The following is a 17827-nucleotide window of genomic DNA, read 5'->3' as shown; positions in this document are numbered from 1 at the left end:
TCCATTGTAATTCCTTCATAGCTCATTTTTTTTCACAGCAGAGCATCAATCAATGTAAATGCCCTGCCAGCCTAGGCAACACAAGATGTCCTCCATGCATTTGTCATTAGCTACTGAAACAAAGGGAATACTGAACTGTATATTTAGCTGTATTTAGTAATTTCTCATAAAAATGAAAACTGCAAAAGAAGACAAGGGAAGAAAGTCTGGTAGATTGGCCAACTGCATTATCAAAACCTTGGGGAGGCTTTGTTTGAATTCTGCCTGCAACACCATCTCTGAAGGGCTTTTTGTACTTGAAAGAAGAGTAGAGTTCTCCTGTGACATCACTGCAATATGGTCATGTCCCTGCCCATTAGACAAGTGAAATTTACACCCAAGCTTTTGCCCCATTTTACATTAAAAACATGCATGCAATATTGACACTGTTTCTGCTATTTATTACAGCCGTTTCTGTAATGAACCCTCTAATGAAGGTTGAATTCTGACTTCTATTCAGAACCTAATCAGCTTTTTCAGTTGCTCTTAATCATCTTTAAAAAAAAAATCTCTTTAAGCTGAAATTTTCCAGACCAAAGGTGAATTTATATTTTGGAATGTTTCTGCAAAACTGGTTATTGGAGAGGTGTATGCTTGTGATAAACTGCAGAACCACATTAAATTGCACAGCCATGTGAATGACAGCATTTATTGTGCATCTCTTACAACTTCACCTGCACTCTGGCCACAAAACCATTTCTACTGTGACTGTTTCTAACATTCCAGACCTCTGAGCCATTTCAATCAGATTGCATTTTAAAAAGATTTTGGGGATCTGGGAGTCCTTGCCACAAAACTGTTTTCTGTTTTTCCCTAATTGCTGAATTTTCCTCCAAAATTACACTGGTCTGAGATACAGAATGGAGAGTGTTCAGTCCTGGCTAGTGACAGGTTTAATATTCATTACCTTGTGACCAAAACAGTTAGAAAAGGAGTTTTAGCCCATCTATTAGTGATAAGTGTTCTTCTTTCCTAGGCTGGATAGTTGAACCCATGGTATTAAGGGAGACTGGCTTTACAGGTGGAACGATATAAAAATAGTAACAATAAAAAGATAAACTCTCTAAAGTGGTTGTTCTGTAAAATATGATATCGCCTATAACAAATTCATGATGGTGTGGCAAATAGGTCTTGTTGGCACTTGTTTGGGAGGACTGGTACAAATCAGTTGTGACTTTGTCTCTCATGCGTAATGTGGCCAGTTCTGGACCAATATCATTTTTAAGGTCTGATAATTTACAAACCATTTAGGCTGGCATCCAGGTCTGTAACTCATTGGGAAACTGAGAATCTCCCTTCCAAATATACAAAGCATTTGTTCTTAACCCTAGAAGGTTGCAAGATATTGGTCCTTAAGATAATGGCATCCTGACTTATTGAAAAGCTTTTTTATTTACTTTTTAGAGATTTTTAAAATTAGTGCTACTTTTTCATTCCCTGAGAGCTGCAGCAATGGACTCATGGTAATAAGTCTCCTCTGTTGAAATCTGGTCGTTTGTATACTTTTACACTAAACTATACAGATTTCACAGGGTACATCAGCGTTTCTCAAACTGGGGGTCCCAACCCAAAAGGGAGTTGTGGGATGGTCGCAAGGTTATTGTAGAGGGGGTTGCGGTATTGCTATCCTTACTTCTGTGCTGCCTTCAGAGCTGGCCGGCTGGAGAGTGGCAGCTGCTGACTGAGGGCCCAGCTCTGAAGGCAGCAGCACAAAAGTAAGGGTGGCAATACCACAGCATGCCATCCGTACTTCTGCGCTGCTGCTGGCAATAGCGCTGCCTTAAGAGCTGGGCTCCTGGCCAGGAGCTGCTGCTCTCCGGCCACCCAGCTCTCAAGGCAGTACAGATGTAAGGGTGGCAATTCCGTGACCCCCCCACACACACACACACAATAACTTTGCGACCCCCACCCAACCCCTTTTGAGTCAGGACCCCCATAGTTACATCACCGTGAAATTTCAGATGTAAATATCTGAAATAATAAAATTTATGATTTTTAAAATACCTATGACCGTGAAATTGGTAGGGCCCTAATAATAAGAAAACTTCTTTTTAGAGGCACAAGTAATTTAATTTAAAAAAAAATTACAATCAACTTTCAAAAAAAAAATCTAGCGGAGCTTTTCTGCAAAATGTGGCATGATGCAGTGTGGTGGTTAAAGGGGGGACGGGAGGCTTGCGTTCATTTGGGATAAACAGAAGAGACTGCCACAGTAAGTATACCACATACCACAGTAAGTGTAGAGGTGATGTGATCTGGACTCTTTTCCTCTGGAGATTGAACTGAAATAACTAAGTTCATTTCACTCAGTACCTCAACCTGAACATGGACTCTGGTCGCAGATGTGAAAGACCCATACTTTCCCCTTAAACTGTCTTACCTTCAGTCAGTGTGGTTTAAAAATATATATATTTAAACTTCTGCTAGTCTGCTGTCTTACATTCATCAGTGAACTAGCTCTTGTGACGCTTCCATCTGCCCTGCCATCAGTATCTGATATAGCTGTGTACATTTTATACACATATTTGTCACAGAGGGTTAAGTTCTCAAATCTTTATTTTTGCATGCAATGTTGTATGGCAGACATTAATATTAGTGGGCATGGGGAGGGAACTTAAGCTGCTTTAGTGACCGAGGCCTAATTTCTCTACTCAAGTTGAATGGTGGTAGCTGAGAACAGAATTTAGATCTGGGACTTTATAATACAATACTGTATATATTTTCCCCTGAGTTTGGATGCATACGTTTCATTACCGTTAATGGAAGCTACGTCTGAAGTGGTGCGCAGAGCAAGTTTGGGTTTCTAAAGGATAGTTTCAGCAATAGGAAATGGGGAGCCACTTCTTGGCAAGATTAAAGTTTTAAAAATCAAGGAGAGCCTGACAATCATGAGAAACGAGAAAAGTTACAGAAACCTAAATAATTGAGTATTCACTATTTAATCCAGTTTATTAACTACCACATTCATCATTTAGAAGAATGTAGGTCTGTACATTCATTTCCATTCATTATTCCTTCTCAGTTTATAAAACATCTCTGCTTGACTCCAACTTCATCATAAATGTTTTAGTTTAAGGTGTTATCCAGCAAATTTGCTCTTCAACAATAGTTCATCTGAGCAGACAAGATCACGTGAAGAGAAACTAAGCCATGTTTAGTGGCATACAAGCAAACAGAATGAATTTTCCTGCAATCAAATAGTGTCCAAGAAACATTCTCAGCTAAGTGAAGCACTTAAAAGGAGATAATGTCAAAAGTAAATAAATAAATAAAATTAAATAAATGGCTCTGGCTGCTAGGCAGTAAATTAATGTCTTCGGGCACTACAACATTTATTTCTCCTAAAACCTGAAGCAATAGGATAGAATTCTGATAAGCATATTGTAAGTCTCAGTGGGTGGTTGTATATCTATATCTTAAGTTATAACAAGAGAAAAGTTTTGCTGTTTTTCTACATTTTTGAACTGGTACCATGAACTGAAAGCTAAATTCTGATCTCATTTAAACTGGTGTAAACCAAAAGGTCTCCATTAACTCAATTCAGATACTCTGGATTTAAATGAGATCAAAATCTCTAAATCTGTAGGGGTGGTTCTCAGAGGTTCAGGGTTTGAATCAGTTAAGATAAGTTCCCAAACCTTTGGGTGGAATTTCCAGTATTTAAAGTTGCTTGTTTGGCTAGAAACATAGAGTGAGAGACTGTTCTCACAATATTTTGGCTAGAAATGGACCTGAGCCACAAAGTTTGGAAACTAATCAGGATCAAATTTCTCTGAAGTTTGGATCTGGCCCATTTCTAACTTTAGCTCATCCCACAACCAGGAAACAAAGAGCAACCGAAAAATGAAAAACTGTGTTTTAAAAAAGATAAATAAATATTTTCAACCTTCCTAAAAGTTTTGGTTTGAGCTTTGAGAAAAGCTTTGGTTTAGCTTTTATTTTATCTGTACAGAGTTGCTTATCCTTACTTTCGTCTAGTTTCACAGGGATTTAGAAGTGGAACTTCCCCATGAATCAAGAAAAGACAATATCCCTTAGTGTGGCAGCAAATAACAGATTAATGGCCACATCTTAACATTTTTAGAATGAAATTTGTATAGGTTTAAAAGATTTATTACAGATGAACCAAGCAGTTGGATGGGAATTTGGGTATTATCAAGCCAGAATTTTCTTTTCAAAACACAAACTGTCAGTTCCCTCTGTCTTTGGAAATTACGCCCTTAGCTTTAGAGAGTTCCTACTGTACCAGCTGTTATTTCTCTTAGCAGATATCTATATTGTGATAGCAACTGAAAGCCTCAATCAAAATTAGGTCCCCATTATGCTAGGTGCTGTACAACACAGAAAAGAGACATTTCCAGCCCTGTGCTGCATTCTCTTGTCATGCCATGAGGAAGAAGGGTAATGCATTTTTTTAAAAGCCTTACTGAACTGCTGTTTTCTTAATCCACTTTACTGAACTGCTGTTTTCTTAATCCACTGTAAACATATTTTGGGGAAGGGGGAATCTCTTCTGAGATTACAAATCACTAAGCGCCAAATTGTGCCATTTAGTGTTGGGAGTGTGGAGCCACATGACCCTAGGGGGACCTCTGGGAGGGATCAGACACAAGAGAGGCAGAATTCTTCCCCATGCAGGCTGCATTATCCTTTAGCCTGGCGTGCAGAGAATGTGTCTGTAAGCATTCCTTGCACACTTCCCCCACCTCCACCCCACCCCTGTGTATTAGACAGTAAATCAAATTGTTTGAGGAGAATTACGTAGATATATGTGGTTGCTCATAGAGCATATACAGGTCTTCCATCCTCTAGCCCATAACTCAGTTTAAGTATCAAACATCATTTAACTTTGCTAAATATTGCTCAGTGCTTTTTTTTATTGCAAAAAACCAATTTGTGGATGCCTACTATTTAAAACATCTAACTTACTAATTGCAAAATCTATAGAAAAGTCTCTACAGCATCAAAGGCTCAGCTGATCCTATGAGCAGTTATAAATGAAAAACTGTCTCTGTTTCAAGCAAATAAGGCACTTAATGCACTCTTTCTGGCTGTGATGCTATTTTCCCTGTGGGTTTTGAAAATGACCTTCCTGTAAGCATCAAGGACTGTAACTTTTCAGATAAAGAAACTTGTTCTTGTTTTAAGTCTATGCCAGGTTCATTCCCCTATAGCCCACAGTTTTCAAAAGCAGAAGAAAAAGTAATCCAGACTTTTAAAAAAAAACAAAAAAACCCTCTGTTTCCAGAATGAAGTTACCCTGTCAGCTTGCCTTGGGCCTTAGGTGGAGAAGTGGAGATTAAAGAGTCAGTATTCCTTTTCATGTTTCGTCTGCCAGTTTTGTGAATGTAGAAAGAGAACTGGTGGCTACAGCTAAGCATCCAACTGTGGTGTTAAGTACAGAGTTTTCTTCCCCCACAATACATTAAAAATATTTTTAGGAGTTTACAGCAGAAGGACTTCAGCATTAATACTACACAGTTATTGATTAAAGTATCCCAAGGATGAGGGTGACGACCACTGCAGATTTAGCCTCAATATTTTCCCTGATTATAATGAGCCTCTTTTTGAGGCTGTATGAATACGCAGTGTTAACTGTATGATGATCTCATCATTTCCTATTTACTCCATACTTACCTGAATACACAATTTACTGTCATTTTTAAATGCATAAGCACACTAGTAAAATGGCCCTTTGTAAGAAGATTCCATAAAAGGCTACTTTTGATATATGATTTCTTCATCTCCTCTTCAAACTGAATTAGACTACTTCCTTCTTTTAAAATACAATTCACTCACTATTTAAAAGCTTTCGCTTTGATTTCTCAGAACATCCTTATAGGAAAAAAAAACAAGTTTTTGTTTTTTTGAACCACATTTCTGAAGACAACCTTGTACTGATTTATTTTGATTTGATGATGAAATAATGTTCCTGCAAAGAATACTAGCTTCTTCTCCCTATTCTCCCCCAGCCGATACTCTACAATGTTATAACCAAACTCTTCATTGCTGTGTGCAAAACTCCAGGCAAAACTGAAATCCCTCTGTTGGGAGTTGTGTACATATCACTATATTTGTACTTAGAGAAATTAGGGTCAGATTTTTTTTAATTCTTTGTGAAACATACTGTACATTATGCCCATGCTAACTACTGAGCTCAGTCCAAATAACTAGATAGCATTTAAACAAATTTCAATAAAATTTTGCATCCACCCTTTTAAGGAACAGAAATGTATAGCTGATATAAAGGTCATTTGTTCTAAACATTAGCTCTTTTTAATTTTATTTTAATTAAACTTTTATTATTTCCCCACACACACACTTCGTGGGGGGGGGGGTTTCCATTCCACTGTCCACATTGACACTGATGATTTCCCTATTGTAAAATTCTTTATGCCAACTATTAAGCCAAAATCTAGTGCTAAAAGGATGATCCAAGATTTACCATCATTTCGCTACAATTTGTTATCCCCCAAAGGTCTTTTCCTCTCTCTCTCACATTTGTGTAACTCCCATTAATATCAAAGAGAGTTATATGTGTACAGGCAAAGAAGAAGCAGTCTTTAAGAGAAGGGTCATTTGTTGAGCTCTTCCAACAAGACAATGCATCATCTGGACCCAATCCTGCAAACAGTTAAGCACATGTAGCTTTACTCGTGTGAGCTGTCTCATTGACTCAAGTGACCAGTCCTTTAGATTTTCACATCAGTAGAATTATACACATGCTTCAGTGTTTGCAGGATCGGGCACTACATGCACATTTTAAACTAGTAAATAGAAAATCCGTATTTAAAACTATTTAGACTTTGTCAATGTACAGAAATACAGGGCTTAATCCTAGTCCTCAATGAGGCCTTTGTCTAAATAAGGACTGTAGAATTGGACCCACCACTTGGACCAAATAATGTTATTTTTTCAAATGTTTATGTTAAGCTTAAACATGTAGCCCATAATTTTTTTGCTTTTAACTACATATAAACTTTCCGGACACAGTTTAGGTTTGGCTGAATTTTTATTTATTTATTTTTACTTGCTCTGAAATTCATTAATTTGGTAATTAATTCCCTCTGTTTCTGAAAAGGCAAAACTTTTTTTTTTTATAAAAAGGACTTAGATCAGTAATGATTCAGTTACTAATTAGTTAAATCAATTTTTCACTTTTACTTCCAAAACTGGTGTTCTAATTTAAAATGTGTTACACATTTCCTCAATATCATCATCTGGTTTCTAAATATAAACCTGGGGAAAACAACAGCTGCAAAATAACATAGACCAGTAGATGTTTCAATGATTTCTGCTTTTTGTCTCATCAAATGTATGGCTCTTATTTACAGGCTACAGAAATATCGTTCAAATTGGGTATGGGGGAATGTAATGAACTTGAAAGAAGCTGTAAGACCTAAAATCTAGCACTCTGTGGCACAGTTTAAATCCTACTGGTTTTCCAGTAATACTCTCTAGAGAAAGCAGCAAATTGTCCAGTGGCACCTTATAGACTAACAGACGTATTGGAGCATGAGCTTTCGTGGGTGAATACTCTATAGAGCAGGGGTAGGCAACCTATGGCACAGGTGCCGAAGGCGGCATGCAAGCTGATTTTCAGTGGCACTCACACTGCCTGGGTCCTGGCCACTGGGCCGGGGGGCTCTGCATTTTATTTAATTTTAAGCTTCTTAAACATTTTTAAAACCTTATTTGCTTTACATACAACAATAGTTTAGTTATATATTATAGACTTATAGAAAGAGACCTTCTAAGAACGTTAGAATGTATTACTGGCATGCGAAACCTTAAATTAGAGTGAATGAATGAAGACTCGGCACAGCACTTCTGAAAGGTTGCCGACCCCTGCTATAGAGAAAGGATCTTTACCGTGCATCCTGGTCTTTCTTTCACTATATGCTCTTAATGTCTACAAATCTCTCATCTGAAACATTTGCAGATGAAAAAGAAGCACGTGTTTATGGTTACGTGCCTGGCCTGGCCAAATCCTGGAGTGGAGAAGGTGCTGGGGATTCAGTAGGAATTCTCAAACTAGGCGGGCTGCTTGGAAGGCTCATTTTCATAACAGTGTCCCAAATACTCTTCATATTCATAGCAGTCTCCTCTCAGCACAGCAGTGCTGGTGCCTGAGCTCTGGAAAAGCCAGAAAGGTTTGCATGTGGCTGCAGTGCACTGAGTTCTCTTCTGTGTGCTGAAAGTTTTGGAAAGGCAAACACCTCTTCATATCAAGGTGTGGTTTTTGTAAGGCTTTAATTTTGCCCTTTTTGTCCATAGTTCTGAAATGAAGAGGCAAATAAACCCCATTCTGCTCATGATTCAGACTTTCTGAGTGGTATAAACAACCAGTACCCAGAAAAAGAAAGGTGTTGTGGTTCAGGAATGGGACAGAAAGAGCTGAGAGATCTGGCTCTGCCACAGAATTCCTATACGATCTTGGGCAAATCACTGAACCTCTGTTTCCAATCTATAAAAGCCAAGCTGTGAGGGTATTTGTGAGACTTAATTCTTTCATATTTTTAAAGCATGTTGAGGTCTTCAGATGGAAGCTGCTATAGAAGTGGAAGGTAATCAATTAATTATTATTATTTACAAGTTTAGATAGATTCTATCTCCATACACCTGTATGGTCTTAATTTTCCATCTTTCCAGGGATATTAATTTCATCACCAGCCATTGACAAGGATACCTTGGAATTTGCTATTTTACTGAAATGGAAAATTTTAACAAAGTAAAACTTTAAGCAATGTTTTTTTTTCCATTTTCTCCCTGAGTTCTCACCTCAGAATGTAACTAATAACAATTACAAAGCTGGGATAATTTGCATAAAATTGCTGTCTCAAGTTGCATGCAACAATGGTTTGACAGAAAAGCTGTATAGTAAGTAGTTAGTATTTTACCTGCTTTCTGCTTCACCATGCAGTTTTGTATCCTATGAATCACCCTAGCAGAAAGCTTGAAACTTACACTTGAATACAAAAACAAAATGTGGGGAACCTGAGGGAGCCTCCTACTGGAAATAAATGCAGAAGTGTAGGCAACTTTAGCTTGTTTACAAAATGTCATAACCCAAATTGCAAATATTTGCTGATATTACAGAGGAAAACTGACTTATGTTTGAAATTCACTGTCAGACATACCTGTATTTTAACTTTTTAAAAATTTAATACTTTACAAAGTTTTTTGAGTTGAAGTAAGATGTGCAAGTATGTGTGTGTGTGTGTGTGTATTTTTCTCTTTAGATGTATAATTATATGGATTTAAATACAGATAGAGACATATAGATAATTTGGGGGATATACATTTGGTTAACTTGAAAGCACAGAAATGTCATTTGTGACTCTATAGTAGGAACTTCAACAGCATTTTCCAAAGTGACTTTTTTCTCCCCCACCCTCCAAAAAATCAAAATGTTCTTCATGAAACTATTGTATATGAAGCACTTATTAGCCGTAATTAAATGGACAATATGAATTTACTACGTCTTTAGGACTCTGGCTTGTTCTGGTTTAGAGCAAAATGATTAATGCAAATACATATTACTTGAGATAACCATTTAGCAGCTAATTTAGCCAAATTTATTACAGCAGTTAGAGGTTTTTCATTTTAGCAGACGGAGACAAGGACATGCCAAAAGCAGAAGGTGTGTATGAATGCACACTGCCCTCTAGTGTGCAAAGCTTCCTGGGATTAACCGAAAATACAGACAAGCAGAGTATGCACTGGAGTAATAATATCCAGATGTATATATTCTAGACATTCTTTAAAATAATGCCAGTGTAAAGTATTTTATTTCCATGAAAGACAAGCATCTCAATCTTCTTTTTTAGTATGGAAATAATCAGATACAAATCAAAGCAATTTTAACTTGGTAACATTGTGGTTAAAGAATTATTTTAAACTTCTGTATTTTTAAGCTCTCTTTCTGTGGGCATCTAATATCTCAGTTTCACATTACTGATTGTTTTTACTTTTTCTCCATTCCTGGTTGTATTTCAGGCCCTGCAGAGAGCTGTCACTCTGCTTGACTCTAACCAAAAGTCAATTCTGCACCTCCCTTAGGCCAGTTTCTTTCGCAATCTGTTGGTAGATTTATTTTGCTCCAGTATTAAGCAAAGTCTCCCAAGACCTTCCCCCTGCTGACCAATGGAGATTTGGTTCATCTGAGATCTGTAAATTCTGTTTGACAAGATCAAAAGAAAGAGATATATAAGTTCAGTAGTTGATATCTCCTGCAATAAGGAGAAATGATCAAAGAACAGGGTAGAGTATCTTCCCAAACCTTTCAAATATCCAGACTCTCAAAGAGTTCTACCTGGGAGCAATGAATAAATTACATACAACTTTTCTTATTTTTCATTTTTTATAATTTGTTGTCAAATGCACTGAAAATATCCAGGCAGCATTAGGTATTTTGTGGGCCAGAGAGATTTGTAGTCCTTTTTGCTCTTTCTCTTACACTGGAGCTGCCAAAAAACGATTAAAGACTTATTCCAAAAGACAGTAGCCTGTGTTTCTCCACTAATGCACTAGTAAATAGTTGAACTTATTTGTCATCTTACTGGCATTTGGCATTGAACATACAAAAGGAGCCAAGTGTGTTCCGTTTCTGTACATTGGCGATTGTAGAGATGAACATATTTTACTAGGATACTAACACACAATATTTATTGTCCTTTTTGTTTTCTTCCCAGTGCTGAATAAGGGTCAGTGTGTAACTAAATATTACCGATGGATGCAGAAGAATGGAGGGTACATCTGGATACAGTCCAGTGCTACCATAGCTATCAATGCCAAGAACGCAAATGAGAAGAATATCATCTGGGTCAATTACCTTCTTAGGTATAAGTTTCAGTCACTTCCTTTGTTTGAATTTCTGTCTCTGTTACTTGACTCACATTGAAAGATATAGAGTAAAAAAAAAACAATGGCAACTACAGAAAGTTAATATGAGATGAGCTTTCTCATCTGTTCGTGCTCAGAACTAGCTCCTTCTGGTGGAAGTTATTAAGACGTCTGTCATGTCTCAGGTTACTGGGAACTTCTTCAATTATTACGCTATGTTCGTATTAAAGTAACCCTCCATCAGTTTTATTGCAGGCCGCCATTGCCTGGAATTCTACCCAGCACTAGCTGAAACTCCCAAAGACCTGGCCCACCATGCACTGGGCTTGTTATAAAACCTGTGATGGATTTTTAAGCAGTGGTTTCTTTGGTTATTGCAAAATCCTGGTCTGACGTCAGGAGGCGATCTTCCTGGGACATTACAGATATGTCTCTTGGAAAGGTGATCTTCATTCCAATATGCCTTCTTGTGATGACAGGCATTAAGGCAGTACTCACCTTGAAAGGTGGAAAAAAATAAATAAATGCAGAAGCAGCCTGTTAAGTAGAGCTGGTTGAAACATTTTTGACAAAACTTTTTTATTGTCAAAATATACTATGTTGTCGAAGCCAAAACATTTCAGTTTGACTCATTGATTTTGAGTACATTTTCAACTGAATGGTTTCTGAGGTCCAAGATGGACTCTCTGGTCACAGAGAGAGAAACCCCTAATTGAAAACTTGACCTTTTTCATTCTAAAACAGTTTTGACACAATTCCGTTTTGCAAAAACATTTGGAAGGGGGTTGGGGTTGCTTGTTTCATTCTAATGAAAATAAATTTGGAAACCTCAAAAGTTGTAGCAAAACAGAATTGTCATTCTCTGGTGAGCTCTATTTGTAAGTAAGTTACTTGCCATGGGTTGTTATGTTCCCATTGTTCCAGGAGTGATGCAGGGAAAGTTCAAAGTGATATCTAAGGGGTAGACTGTGACTTTTATGCCATAGCCAAGGCTCATCGTAGAGATTGTGCCTGCCTGAACCACAGTCTTGGATAGTTGAGTAGTCTTCATTCCCTAGGCTGGGAGCCAGGAGCAATCAATTCCTAAGGGAGCGTAGGCCCCTGACACTGTGGAAGCTTTGCGTGGCAGTGGAGTTGGGGGGTAAAGGAGGGAGGATTGGGGGCAAGTTTCTGCCCTTGTGTGACTGAGTGAGCATGGATCTCTCATAATCTCTCCCCATTCCCTTACTTTTTTCTTTAAAATGTGGTGGATGATAGATATCTACGAAAGTGAGGAAATAGCCAAGCTTGCAAGAGTGAAGCATAGTGCAGCACTAGTTGCTCCTAAAACTCTGCCAAAGCACCTGAGTCTTGACCTGCAGCAGGTGCTTGCCCTTCTGACCCTAAGCTTTCCCTAAACAGAGCTTCAAACTATGCCAGATAGCATATTGGTTTTCTAATCTCAATAAATATCTAACTAGGATTATAAACCAAAGCTTTTTTTCGCATTTGCTGGTATCCAGACACTGAATAAATCTGATCCACAACTGTTCCACAAAAATTTGCTGTGTACTAACAGAATATCAGTCAGAAACTAATTAAGATGAGGGCCTAATTGACCATTACCTAATTGACCAGAACTTGATTTTTCTCCCTCATTCCTAACAGTGTTCTGTTAGAGGAAGGTAACTCCTTCATACAATTTGTGTATGTTTAAATAAAGATTACTCTCAGTAATGGGACCCAGACAAGATCCAAGCAATTAATTGTATTTTATTGTCAGAGCAAGGCATAAAGAATTCTGATATTAGCAATAGGAAGAAAACTGGTGTATATATATTTTCATGCATGAGAAAATATGTTCAGGTGCCTGTCCGATTTGTGCTCTGAATAGACTACCTCTGTTGCTAGATATTGCTGATGTTCTTGTTCAAGAAAATAGTTGTTTTTGTTTAAGCAACTATTTATTCCTATACAACGTGCAATCGCCCCCCTTTTTCCCCCCACACCATTTCTTTTGCTTGAAGGGAGGAAAGTTTTGTGGTGCACTGCTGCATTGTGGCATGTACAGTAACATCACATTGTGATGCAACAGCATAATGTCACTTTTTTGTCCCGCAGGACAAATCTGCAAAGGTGACAATCCTAGGTAAGAATGGAGAACAACTGTGAATGTTTCAACATTGAATTTTCACAGTGCACTAGAATAGATTTAATACAGGCAGTCTGTAATTGTAATGCTCTGGACACATTTAGTAGCCCTGGACCCTCCCCTTGCTTCTGTCTGTACAGAATTGGAGATCTGGTAACCCACTGGGCTGAATATGAATCACAGAGGAATGATCAGCCACTCAAAAATCCTCTAAAGAATATTTTCTTAAACAATCTGTGCTACATTTGTCTATCTAGGTGTCTTCTTCTGGCCTTGCCTTTAATTTTAAAAGAAATCCATTTTAAAAAGGCACAAAACAGAACAAAAATATTTTTTGTAAGACTCTCTTTGATAGTGGGGCTTTTTCCACATTGCAGTCATGTTCTTTGCTAACAAGCCACAGGTGAACACCACATGAGCAGAGGAAGATATGATTATAATAGGTGTGTTGACAGTTCTGTATCCTTAACATATGCATCCTAACATGCACGTGTGCATCTGTCATATATTTAGGTTGTTAATTTTTTTCCCTAATAGCTTTAGAGCTATCTGAGCAGTGACCAGGTTCTCTGGTCCTTAATTGAGCAATATTCTCAGCAATTTCAAAGTGAGATTTACTAGGATAAGGTCTGGAGAATATAGCCCTTAGGAAAACAACTATTCAAAAGCTATGACAAGGATTGCATAGTGTAATGTCACCTGAATAAATGTGGTGAGCATCATAGGTAGTTTAGAAACAAGTTTTAAAGGATATCAGCTCTTTCTCTCTTTCCCCCATCCCTATTATTGTAATGGGAAAGAATTCTAGCTGTTAGATAGTGGTATTGATTACACAAGCCAGACTTGCTTTTATATATCAGACAGTCATGGCTACCTAATTAGCTATAAGTATAACTCAGATATTTTGCAGACATCAGGCATTTTACTAACATTTTAGTATTAAAAGAAACTTTCAAAAAATTCTGCTCTGATGAACTGAGGAGAAACATGTATGTTTTCATGTTTGCTCTTCTCTTCTCTCTATTTACATTCTTTGCTCCTGAGATTTGATAAAGGAAAGAGGGAAAACTATCAAACGGCAAATCATCCATTTGTGTTTATGTTTGCTCTGTGTTCTTTAGTAACCCAGAGTACAAGGATACGCCGATGGATATTGCACAACTTCCTCATCTGCCAGAGAAAACCTCAGAATCCTCAGAGACCTCTGATTCTGAATCAGACTCAAAGGACAACTCAGGTAATATAAACAATCCTGCTTTCCTACTACTTTACTTTTTTATTTTATATTTTTGTATCTTCAGAGCCAAGTCAGTGATTGTATGTCCAGATTATCAGTAAATTTTACATTTTTCATGGATGGTTCAGCTTTAGAAAAAATACCTTAAGACCTCAAAGTCCTGTTTTTAAAAGATATCAAAATCTTTTAGTGACCCAGAATGATCTGCTATTTACTCAGCGCATGCGTGCCTGGTTGAATTACACTTATCTAAATATTTGAATCCCCAGCTGAGTTTGTGAGCAAGCATTATGCCTTGTGCAAAGGGCTGAGATTGTAACTACTGAATATGATTCCAGTTCTTATCTGTCGAGCGTAGTCAGGTGTTCCTAACATAAATGTACACTGTCAAAGTTTATCACCCCCTTTGCTGTATAAATAGACTTCTTGAGTTGTTTCACTAGGGGGCAGTAAAGATTGCAAAATTTGTGTGTTTTCTTAAATTAAAAGCATTACATTGTGTTAGAACTGCACAGGTTCAAAGCACCTGTTTGTAAGTTTTACTTTTCTTTGGGGATTTTTTGTTTGTTTTAATACTAATGATCTGGTTCAATTAATTCTATAAATAAAAAATCCTAAAGAATGGCAATGTGTTCAGCCTGTTAATTTATTCCCCAGTAGATTTCTAAGTAATTACATATGTAGGTATACAGATTGGCTGGTTTCTTTGTAAGGGGTTGTCTTTAGTCCAAGAAATGATTCTGTAGGCCTGATTCTTACCTCATGTCTGTATAAATCAGGAACAAATACACTGAAGTCATTGGTTACACACTGTTGTAAATCAAGTATAAGTGAGAAGAGAATCACGACCTATATGTTTTATTTTTTTACTAAGCAGCCATTTGTTCTCTCATCTTTTGCACTTATTCCTCCTTTCTCTTTTGACAGCTCTGTTTGACAGTTAGAGTCAGATGCTAGGCATATATACAAGCTTTATGTCCATGTGATTTGAGATCTCATCGGCCATTCAGAATGCTTTTTATCCCTGCAGCTGTGGAGAAAAGTGTGTGTTTACCATGTGCACTCAGCGTTTCTATAGTTGAGAATTGTATGTATGTTCATGACTGCTGAGGCTGGCACAGAGTAAGAGAGCATTCTTCAGTGATGCACAGATGCATGCATCTTAGAAACCAGGACAAAACTTTTAACAGTTTTAACCTAATGTGAATTAAACAAAAATACAGAAAGGCCTAGGTTCATAAGACCTTCTTGGCTGAAACCAGTACGTTCAGTCCAAGCATTTTTAAATCTGCAGAACTTGTTGCCATTTGGTTTTATCTTAGGTTGAAGTCACTCTACCAGATGGGAACAGTAGTTTAAAAGAAAAAAACTTTTTTATTTTTAAAATTTTTTTGGTAAGAGGTTTGGCTTTAAGTAGAAATGAAAGCTGTTTTTCATAACAGAAGGTTTTAGTATCTTATTAATTTAAAAAAAAACACACTAAATGAATTAAATGTACAGAGCCTGAAGCTTTGAACAGCTAACATCCCCATCAAGCCCAGCTGTTCAGCCGCTTCTGGCAAACTGTTTGGAATTGCCATGGCTCCAAGAGAAACCAATCTTTACAGAAAAACTGGCCCTTTTTTCCCCTGCTCAGAGCAGAGAATTTAAAATGGTAATTCTTGGCTCTGATGAGGGAAAACAAAAACATCTTTTATTTCCAGAGGAAAGAATTCTGACTGTTCTGCACAGACTGGGTTCTCCTCAAGCCATTCATGACCCTTTCAAACGGTGTGTGATAATAGTCTGTTTTCTGAAAGCTGATTTCGGCTGCCTGAGTCCAATGGACTTGAGTGTTTGTCTTATTCAGTTAAAAATGAGGTAAATATAAAATAAAGTTAGAAGAAATAGGAAGAGGACAGGACCAGGTCCTGAGCTGATGGAAATTGATGCAGCTCCATTTGTTGCACTGGAGTTATTTTTTTCTACTTTTTTTTTTTACCTTCTAAGGGAATATTGGCACACAGCAGGGCAATGTAACTACATTGTTTTAACCAATGTATTCATTCAGATGTATAAAGAGAGGACCTGATTTTCCACTCACACTGGAGTAACTCAAGAGTAACTCCATTGAAATCCACATGACGCCAGTGTAGAACACGAATAAGTGAGAGGAGAATCAGGGGTGTGAATTATCACTTCATCATGCTACTGCGTCACTCCTACTCCCATTATAAGAACACGTATGCTAAACAGAAATCTCGAGAGTGCATCACCAGAGCTGATGCACTCTCCCTTCATATCTCCCTTCAGTGAACACAATTGGAATCCAGTTGCAGTCAGTTATCAGAATTGTCCTCATTAAAGAGAATGTACCAAAGGATCCCATTTGAAACAGTTGCCTTCACACTTGTTACAGAAAGTGCAGTCCAGTGACAAAGCCACCAGACCTTTGCCCATTGCCACTGACAGTCCTGAATCAGGGGGATTAATCATAATTAAATCCCTTAAAGCTTGATGCTGCTAGAACTGTGGATCTAAAGCTCAGAAAAACCCACCTCAGTTGAGCCTCAGAGGAATGCTTTTACCAGAAACTTTACAGGCAATAACATCTTATTTTAGGTATACAAGTGGAGTTCTAATCTGATGTTCCTATTGCTAATGATGTTTTTCACTTTTCTTTCCTTCCAGAGGACAATGAGAACTCAAAGTCAGATGACAAAGGAAACCAATCAGAAAACAGCGAAGACCCCGAATCTGATAGGAAGAAGTCTGGGAATCAGTCAGATAACGAAATGAACTGTAATGATGATGGAAACAGCTCCAGCAACCAGGACAGCAGGGACAGTGATGACAGCTTTGAAAATTCTGACTTTGAGAATCAAAAGGCCCCTGAGGACAGTTTTGGTACTCTTGGTTCTATGCAGATCAAGGTGGAGCGCTACGTGGAGAGTGAATCGGACTTGCGGTTGCAGAACTGTGAATCGTTGACATCAGACAGCGCCAAGGACTCAGATAGTGGAGGGGAGGTAAATGCCCAGTCTTCCAGCAAACATCAAAAGAGGAAGAAGAGGAGGAAAAAGCAGAAAGGAGGCAGCATGACCCGCAGAAGGCTATCAAGCACTTCAAGCCCAAATGGACTTGACTCAGCTTTGGTGGACCAGCCCCAGCTGCTCTCGTCACCAAACAGTGCCTCAGTGCTCAAAATTAAAACAGAGATCTCAGAACCTATCAATTTTGATAATGATAGCAGTATTTGGAATTACCCGCCTAACAGGGAAATCTCAAGGAATGAATCGCCCTACAGTATGACCAAGCCCCCAAGCTCAGAGCACTTCCCCTCCCCACAAGCCAGCAGTAGTTTACATGTCTCCATTCCAGACTCCGTTCTCACCCCACCAGGGTCTGAAAATACTGCCAGCCGCAAAACTCAGTTCAGCACCTCATCCAGCTCGGCCTTGGCTCCTGTGTCCTCTGACCCTTTGTCACCCCCGCTTTCAGCATCTCCACGGGACAAACATCCAGGAGGTCCCAGCACTTCCAACTCTTTGTTGTACACTGGGGATCTGGAAGCCCTTCAGAGGTTGCAAGCAGGC

The 17827-nt window shown here is 38.2% G+C and overlaps 1 protein-coding gene across 2 annotated transcripts in view; it reads left to right on the top strand.

Moving 5' to 3' along the window:
* The window catches only part of NPAS3 (neuronal PAS domain protein 3), an 811595-nt gene that overhangs the window by 790480 nt on the left and 3288 nt on the right, over positions 1-17827 (top strand). For both annotated transcript variants that reach the window (XM_039538326.1, XM_039538325.1), the window contains 3 exons: positions 10734-10881; positions 14137-14252; positions 16923-17827. The exon at positions 16923-17827 is cut by the window's right edge and continues 3288 nt beyond it. In XM_039538326.1, coding sequence (XP_039394260.1) covers positions 10734-10881; positions 14137-14252; positions 16923-17827 — 1169 coding nt within the window. The remainder of the gene's footprint in view (positions 1-10733; positions 10882-14136; positions 14253-16922) is intronic.

Source organism: Mauremys reevesii, linkage group 4 (assembly GCF_016161935.1).
Source record: "Mauremys reevesii isolate NIE-2019 linkage group 4, ASM1616193v1, whole genome shotgun sequence".
In the NCBI taxonomy this organism is placed as follows: domain Eukaryota; kingdom Metazoa; phylum Chordata; order Testudines; family Geoemydidae; genus Mauremys; species Mauremys reevesii.
Note: the sequence above shows the minus strand (reverse complement) of the source record. Positions and strands in the feature narration are given on the sequence as shown.